The 8,922-nt window shown below is 45.5% G+C and overlaps 1 protein-coding gene across 1 annotated transcript; it reads left to right on the top strand.

The window, feature by feature from the left end:
- Positions 1-8,189, top strand: RIOX2 (ribosomal oxygenase 2). Its single transcript, XM_054270389.1, has 9 exons — positions 1-432; positions 1,478-1,597; positions 2,134-2,262; positions 3,015-3,118; positions 4,864-4,966; positions 5,254-5,419; positions 5,809-5,897; positions 6,988-7,098; positions 7,992-8,189. The coding sequence occupies exons 1-9, from the start codon at positions 1-3 to the stop codon at positions 8,148-8,150; spliced, it is 1,413 nt and encodes a 470-aa protein (XP_054126364.1). The 3' UTR covers positions 8,151-8,189.
- Positions 8,190-8,922: the final 733 nt, after the last annotated feature.

Raw genomic sequence — 8,922 nt, 5'->3', positions numbered from 1 at the left:
ATGCCCAAGAAGGGAGGGAAGATTGCAGACGTGGCAAAGCAAACACAGGCTCAGTGCAAAAAGCCCAGGTTGGACACAGCTGCTTCTCCATCAGTCCTGAGTTTTGAGAGCCCAGAGAGCCTCTTCAGGAGCCTGATCTCTCCCATTGAGGAAGAGGAGTTCTTCAGGGACTACTGGGAGCAGAAGCCACTGCTTGTTCAGAGGAATGATGTGCTGGTGGCTGCTTACTACCAGTCCCTGTTCCAGCTGTGCCAGCTGCAGGAGCTGTGCAGCCAGGGCCTGCACTACGGGCGAGACATCAACGTCTGCAGGTGTGTCAGTGGGAAAAAGAAGGTTTTGAATAAAGAAGGCAGAGTGAATTACATGCAGCTCAAGAAGGATTTTGAGCAGAAGAAGGCAACAATACAGTTTCATCAACCTCAGAGATTTAAGGTGGGATTGTTTCATTGTAATTAATGCTTGGTTTATAATGCGGTGTGGCTTTTGCTGAGTGGCACTAGACATGGCTTCATATCTGCCCCAGGGGAGGTTGGCATTGGTGACCTGCTGGAATCTTTACATGAACTGTATTAGAACACAGCTTATATATCTGCACTGCCAGCATGTTTCAGTGCTCTGCAGTAACAAAGTCTGATTCATGCTATAATGATTCTCTGTAATATTAAGTGTGCTTTTTAAATGCATATATGATGATTAGGCATCTGTGCTTAAATTATCTCTTCTTCCCCACTTTTTCCTTGTGCAAACAGGGGTTTTGTACCACTTCCCTTTAATCAAGGATGAGGTGTGAAACCATGTCAGGTATTTCTAGGACACTCCACCGTTCCTGCCAGTAGATTAGCATTGAATTGCACCATGGAAGTGACCACCCCGTTTTAGCTGAGTGTCCTCAGTCTTTGTGCATGGGAGGAGACAGTGGTGCTGCACTGTTGTAAAGGACTTGGATACTTGTAGGTGCTTTGATTTAGGCAGTCCTTCTTTGTCCCAAGGTGTCAGCACAATCTAAGGCCCAAATAAGGACCCAAATACCCAGCTGAGTCCCTCGTGTGGTGTCACTGACTGATCTCAGTTGTTGGCATCTCCTGATGCTTCCCTGTCACATGTTGGGTATGAATGAGTAAAGCTTGTGCTTGAGCACAAACAATTGGAGTCACTTGTAAAATGTGTCTGATTTTTGTGTTATTCTCTGTTTGATGAGATGAGGGTGGTTTATTCTGTTTAGCCTCATTTTTGCCTCGTTTTGCAGCCTGAAGTTGGTACAGAGAAGAGAGCAAACATCAGTGTTCTGTTGGGGCACCAGAATTTTTGGCTTACCCATTACTTTCATGGCAGATCTCCTTTGCTAGTGCAGTGCTTGCCTTGAGGAGAAGCTGCTTCCCAGCTGTGTGTTGCTGTGGGGATGTCACCATTCTTCCCCTGGTGGCAGCTAGGCTTGCCTGAGCTCTTCAGTACTAACAGCTTTTTTTTTTTTTAATAGGAGGAGCTGTGGAAGATTCAGGAGAAGCTGGAGTGTTACTTTGGGTCTCTGGTGGGCTCCAATGTTTACATCACTCCCCAGGGCTCTCAGGGCCTTCCCCCTCACTACGATGATGTCGAGGTAGGACAGCACCCCCTTGTCTGAGGGACCCTTTGTGGGCTCCTGTGTGTGCTTCCACCTCTTCCCCTCAATAAACATTCCAGAAAGAGTTCTGGTTTTGCACTGAAAACTTGTAAAGAACTACAAGTGTTTCCTGATATATTTTTGTACTAACAGTAATGGCTAAGTATAAGTGACTGGAGAGGAACAGGGATTTTAAAATTCAGGATGAAACAGATCACACTTCACAACTCTCTGTTGTCTCTAAATAGAGTACAAGAATTTGGTTCAAATGTAAATTTGTGCATTTAGATATCTACAAGATGATGTGAAAGGAATTGTATTGGCTGTGCTGTGGAGTGGCTGAGAGCAGAGAAGGGGAAAACCTGTATTTGTTAGAAAAGCAACCTCTGCCAGTATTTCTGTCCCTGGTTCTGGCTTGGTTCCACAGACTTGGCAAGTCAGAGGATAAATTAAGTACCTGGTGAGCTGGATGTGTGAGGGGCAGCAGGGCTTCCTTAGGCCCCCCAAAAGTTTGGATTGATGGTCTTTTGCAGGTGTTCATCCTCCAGCTGGAAGGAGAGAAGCACTGGAGGCTCTACAAACCAACGGTGCCTTTGGCTCGGGAGTACAACGTTGAGCCAGAGGACAGGATTGGGAGTCCCACACATGAATTCATATTAAAGGTATTGTAATCTATCTGCTTCAGGTGGGCTGGGATGTGGTAGCAAGAAAAGTAATCATGCTTGGTAGGCTCTTAGAAGTAGCTGATGTGACCAAGTTTAAGGACCACAGGTTAAAATGGAATCAGATTTCATCACTGTTGCTTTATGACCCTTCTCTTTGTGCTGGTGTTTGTAGCACAAGCCATGAGTAAACTGATTTTTCCTTTGTGGAGGCAATTTCTTGTGCTTTGCACTTCTTTCTTGTCTCAACTTCCCCAATCTCTGCTGTTCTCTGTGGAGATATTTAATTTACATAGGTGAGAAGATAGGGGAGGAGAAAGGTTCTATTTGGTTTTTTAAGTGTTGTAACTAAAGTTTTCAGACTAGTTGACTTTTCTTGTGAAACACTGGCCTTTTCTTTTTGATATGACCTGACCAAATTCCCAGGGCACTGAATTACCAGCAGATTCATCTCAGCTGATTCTTTGTCCCCTTCCTGCAGCTCAGCAGGACTGTGCATGTTCTAGCATGCTCAAAGCTCGTGTTTGCAGACAGGTGTAGAGCAAATATTGACAGTAGGTTGGAAAATTTGAGGTGTTGGACTTCAGGCTTAGACTGCTTTATGTTATTGAAGTGTACATTGGAGAATTGCTCAGTTTTATGATTTTTAAAGAAATATATTGTCAGTCTGTCTGCTCAGAGTTATTTTCTCTGGACTACAGTAAGGTTTGTCCAGGTGGCCTAAATGTATCAATTCTCTCATTCTCCTGCAGCCAGGTGACTTGCTGTACTTCCCAAGAGGGACTATTCACCAGGCTGACACTCCTCAGGGGATCTCCCATTCAACACACGTGACCATCAGCACCTACCAAAACAAGTAATTCCTTTTTATTTCTTCTTTTGTATGGCTTTCCTCTGCCAGGTGATGTCTGTGAGTAGTACAGACCTGAAGCTGGTGTTTCAAAGAAGTGATGTCCTGTTTCTTAAAAAAAAATAACCTTGTAATGAGCTCTGCTTGGGTCTTTCCTGTGTTCATCCCATTCAGGCCTTGTGTGGTTTGTTTTCCTGTGGGTACCACAGGGATAGGCCATGCCAGCTTCCCCCATGGAATGTAGGGAGATACTCCACTATTACATAGGAGCCCTGCTGTTAGGGACAGAATCTAAGTGTTGAGGTAGCAGTAATTGAAGTTTTGGGGTTTGGGAGAAGGAGGGGAGTGAGACCATTATTGTTTGAAGCATCCTCTTTGCCAGGTTTTCATGCAGCAAGCTTGATTGCTTTTTAATTGCTGTATTTATTATTTGCCAGCTGGAGACTTTAATGTGGAAGATAATGTTACATCTGCAAACTTACTGTTGTCTTTAAAAAAAAAACCCTCACCAGTGGCTGAAGTTGCTGTTCATTTCATAATCCAGATAAAGAGCCATGAGTTATTCCTTTAATCAGATTTATTTCTGTATTTGATGGTCACCCACACCTCTTCATACAAATTCTTCCATGTAAATATTCTCTGCTGATCTGTGTTTTTCATTTTCTACCCCATGCATGAGAGTCAGATTTCTTTTGACACAGGTCAGGTCCTTGTCCTTCCAGTGAAACATTGTTATCACACAGGAAAATGCTGTTATTGCCACCTTATCAGCTCTCAGGTGCTGGGCTTGGAGTTATTGTCCTGACTTAGGAATTGGGAAGGATTTCTGTCAGCTGCAGAACAGGGCAGAAAAGTCTTGGCATATTTTAGGTGAGCTGAATCTCTGACAACCAGCTGTGCTGCTGTGGAAGCCCAGGGTGTCAGTGCTGCTGCTCATTCTTCCTGTGGCACAGCAGGGTTTGTCCAGCTGGATCTGTAGGGATTTATTGGGTGCTGGGAAGGCAAGGATTCAGCTCCTTGTCATGGGATTGCTGGAGATTTGAGGAGTCAGTGCAGTTTCTCCATGGCTGCACCAGTCCAGTGCGTGGCTTGTCAGGAGCACATTCCCTGGGGACGTCTCCATGGCTGAGCAGAGAGCAGCAAAAGCTTCAAAACTGCTCTTCTTGCCAAGTTAGAAAGTGGAATCATCATCCATTAAGGTTATTGGCAGTGAAGTGTAAGAGCTTTCCTCTGGCCCTGCTGTCAGCAAGTGTAGGTAAAATAAGCAGCAGTCCTGGTGGTTTGATTTGGCTTGTAGATGGAAGTATGATGTGGAAACATTTCCTTGGAAAATTGAAGAGAATTTGAAAATAGCTGTGGAGGTGGCACTTGCAGGTATTTTTAGGCACCAAGACAAAAGTGGCATCTCTTTGTAAGCAGAGTCTGTCTGGGCCAGATTCCAGCAGGCAGAGAGGTGTGCACGTGTGGGATAAGCAGGGCAGTTTCCAAGAGCAGTGAATAGCTGAAGACATTTGGAAACTGAGGGCAAGAGAAGCACTAAGAAGTAAAGATCCTATTCCTTTTATTGGCCAGAGTTCTTTCTTCCCACTGGGTGGCAGACAATGAATCATTTGAGTAGACATGATTAAAAAAACCAAGGAGACTTTAATAATTGTTCTATATATTAACACTAGTTAGGAACAAAAAGTAGGATGTGTGTTTTGTTTCAGTGAACTATTTCAGTAATGTTTTTTCTTCTTCCTGTCCTTCAGCTCTTGGGGAGATTTCTTACTGGATGCAATTCCTGGCCTGGTGTTTGATACAGCAAAAGAGGACGTGGCACTGAGGACAAGCATTCCAAGGCAACTGCTCATGGTTAGTGTAGGTGGGACTCAGGGAGTAATGGTGTATGCAGATCATCTGTCAGGCAGAAAAAGTTCTGTCAGGCCAAGCTTCTCAATCTTGAAGTCACTAAATTGTTGTGGAACTTGCTTATGGTGGTCCTGTCCTGCTGCTTCAGCTTTGATATATGAACAGCTCATGGGGAATGTGTAAAAGAAACAAAACTTGGTTTGGGACTGAGCAAAGATAAGAGAGGAGTGTCCAGATTTTCACTGCTTTAGGCCTGGTGTGTTCAGCTCGAGTCCTTTGTGGATGTTCAGCAGGTGAGCACAGCTGAGTGCACCAAAAAGCTGAGCAGCCTCCTGAGAAGGCTTGCAGACAGCCTGGAGAGCTCCAGGGAGCTGAGATCGTCCGACATGAAGAAGGATTTCATCACGCACCGCTTGCCGCCGTGCCTGGGATGTGACTCTGATCCTTTCACTCCAGGTAGAGTTTGAGCTTCCCAAAGCTGATGGTGGTGGTGGTGCCTGAGTCTGCCTCTTAAAACTTGGAGCATTTCCTGGCAGGCCAAGATCACAGTCTGGGCCCAGCTTTGTGTGGTGCTTGGCTCTGTGTGTGTTTGCACACCTCTTTTGGTCAATTCCCAGTGTCAGGTAGGAGAGATGACTTGTTTCCCTTAGAATGAAATAAAGGTTATCCTAGAATTAAAAAATCTTTCTCATTTCTCTTTCCAACACAAGTTTGAGAACTTGTGGCTGTGGAAACACAGGTTAACAACAAAATCTTGCTATGAGAGAATGGGTAGTGCACAGGGGGCTCAATTTGTATCATGTCTGGTTTTCTTCGTTTTCTAAGGGAGAATTTCTTGTTTTTAGGTGGGAAATTGCCAAAAATAGATAGCAAAATCAGGCTGCAGTTTAGAGACCATGCTATCATCACTGTGGAACCAGATCAAGAGAATGCTGTAAGTATGAGGAGCCCCCTTTGTACGCCTGGGGTGGGGAGTGGGGGGCTGTGAATTGTTGCTGTTGTGCTAAAAGGGTTGTGCAGTTCTGGATCCTGCATCCCTTTATTGCTGTTAGGAGATCCTGGGGCTGTTTGCTGAGCACATTCCTGCCTTCCGGAGGGAAGCACAGAATTATATTGGCTGTGATTCTCAATCACGTGGGCTAGGTCATTACACAGCTCAAATGGCCTCTATAGCTCTGGATAATACATTAAAAAAATTGTATTTTAAAACATGAAGAAGTTATAAAATTAGGGTTCCTGAAGAGAGGGAATTCTCTTGGTTACATTTAGTCTTCACTACTGAGTTATGTCTGTACCTAGTGGGTGACAGTGGCACTTATAAAATGTTCCACGACATAGATACTGGCATTTTGCATCATTCTGTGTTTACTCTGCTGCTTAGGTGTGAGGGTTTATTAGTATGAAATTATAGACGTGCTTTCTTGTCATCTTAATTTAAAAAAATTGGGGAGGGGGAACACACACAGGATGGGTTATCTTGTAAAAGTTTTTTTGGGTTTTTTTGTGCTTGCTTTTTTTTGTTTTCTTTATGAGTAGAGTGTGTCCCTTCAAGAAAACATACCAGAACTTTTTCATTTTTCTCCTCCATTTTATTTGTGTCCACATTGCTGTGAGACTGTGTACGGTTTGGAAACTTTTTTTCCAATTTTATTGCGCAGCCTTGACCAAGGATTGATAATGGCCATGTGATTTTTAAGAGACAGATCAGCCTCAGACTGGAGATTTATTGATGCATACCTGTTCATTAAGACTTTTCAGGAGAGGTGCCTTGAAAGGCATTTTTTCTACACAGCATCAGTCCTGTGACTCCAGCAGGGTCAGTTTTATGGCAGAAGGTTGTAAATAAATTTTCAGAGGTGTTTTGGAGAGTCCCTTGTGCTGTGGGAGGTGGTTCTTGGGTCATTCAGCTGAGAAGGTGACTTGCTTTCTTTGCTGTAGCAGTGGCCTCTGGAATGAAGGAGCTGGCATGGAGTGAGGTGAGTGTGAGGAGCACCTGTGACCATTTTCCTCCTGCTGTCTTTTAGGATGAAATTCGGAGGGACATGGTTTATGTGTATCATTCCTTAAAGAACAGGAGAGAAACTCACATGATGGGGACAGAGGATGACACTGCCAGTGAGGATGGCCTGGCACAGGTTTGTTCCTGCAAACACACCCCAAAATTTATCTTGCCACTGTGGGTTTGGCTGTGTTCTTCAGCACCCAGAGTTTTTCAGCCCATTCCCAGAGTACTGGGATGAGCTGAAACTGCAACCCAGGCAGTGAATAGTAGAACTAAGTAATGTGATCTCATGCTTAATTAAACATTTGAGATGCTAATGGGATATCTTGTGCATGCCCTGTTGCCCAGTTAGCAAAGCTGCTGGAGCAACTAAAAGCTTCTTACTCGTGTGTCCTTCAGCAGGTCCTGTTGGAGGCTGCTGCAGATGTAGCACACATTCCATGGGGATCACTGCACCTCATTTCTGTCATGTTAAACCTGTGTCAGCTCCTGTATCCCCTGGAACACCCTGTGTAGGGCTGCTCACTTCAGCCAGGGGCAGGTCAGCACTGGAGTGAAGAACTCACTCTTCTAAAATGTAATTCAGCTCTGCACAACTCCAGCAAAGAGGCAGAGCAGAGCACAGCCTGGCCTTGGCTTGCTGCAAGGCTGTTATTTTCCTTTGAGGTAAATCTCACTGCTCCTTTAGAGCTGAGGCTGGACACTGGTACCTGGGCTGCACATAGATATCCCAGGACCTTCCTTCCTGCCCTAAAAACGAGGGTAAATTTAATTTTTTTCCTGGAAACCACAGGAAGATATCACATGTGCCATAAACATCCCTACCTTGTAAAATGTGCTACAGCATGGAAGAGTTACCTCCAAGTAAAATAGCTCTGGATAAAACTCTTTATCTTTTGAGGGCTGCTGCCATGCACAGGAGTGTGCTGTGGGAGTTGAGCACATTCCTGCTGCTCCCTCCCTTGGTGTATAACAAAGTCACTGCACTTTGCTGAGGGCTTTTTCCTGTCTCTTTCTCCCCTGCAGACTCACGGGCTGCGGTTCCCTCTGTCACACTTGGAGGCACTGAAGCAGATCTGGAGCAGCAGCACTGTTACTGTTAAAGAGCTTAACCTTACCTCAGATGCAGAGAAAGAAAACCTTGCCTTGTCACTCTGGACTGAATGTCTGATTGAAGTTCTTTGATGCTTTTGTGAATTAGCTGCTCATGGCTATTAGGCATCTCTTGAGACCAAGAGATTATTAAATTAGTTTTTTCTAATCCATCCAGCCTCTGGTTTGTAGTGCTAACAGAGCATTGCAATATCTCGGCTGCTTTCTGGTGCCAAACGTTACCTGGGAAACTGGGCATGGGGAAAAACAGGTAAGTGAGGCACAGCTCCAGGTGTGTGGCTGGATGAGGTCACTCCTCAGTACCCCCAGGGCTGTGGTGTCCCCTTCCCTCTGGAGAGCGGCTGGGATGTGGAGGACATCTAAAGCTATACATGGAACAGGCTCCAAAACCTTGGCAGCGGGACGGGGGTCCCTGTGCCACCCCACGGGTCCCAGAGAGAAGCTGCTCCTGTGGCCGAGGAACAGTGGGGAAACTGAACAGTCCTGAGGGAAACCGATGGAAAAACAACTTTGGTTTGGGTTTGGACGTGACATTTTCCCCTGGCCCCCACCTGATCCGGGTGTTTTGCCTTAGGGAACAGGAGCCAGAAGGGGGACTGGGGAAACAGATAATTTGTTACCCCAAAAGGGACGAGCTCATTTCTGTTAATTCCCGAAACACCTGGAATGATTTGGGGCTCGGAAGCACCTGGGAGCCTCCCTTGGAATCCTGGGAGGAGCCGTGGTTATAAAAGGAGGAAAGGATGGAAGCAGGGGGGGTTCGGGGGGGAGAGGAGCAGCGCTGCCTTGGGGATCTGCATCTGGAAGCGGCCACCAGTTTCCTGCTGGGAATCCTGGAAAGAGA

This window comes from Melozone crissalis, unplaced genomic scaffold, assembly GCF_028551555.1.
Source record: "Melozone crissalis strain CALT ecotype California unplaced genomic scaffold, PUWL_Pcris_2 ptg000009l_1, whole genome shotgun sequence".
NCBI lineage: Eukaryota > Metazoa > Chordata > Aves > Passeriformes > Passerellidae > Melozone > Melozone crissalis.
This window is presented reverse-complemented; position numbering and strand designations above follow the sequence as displayed.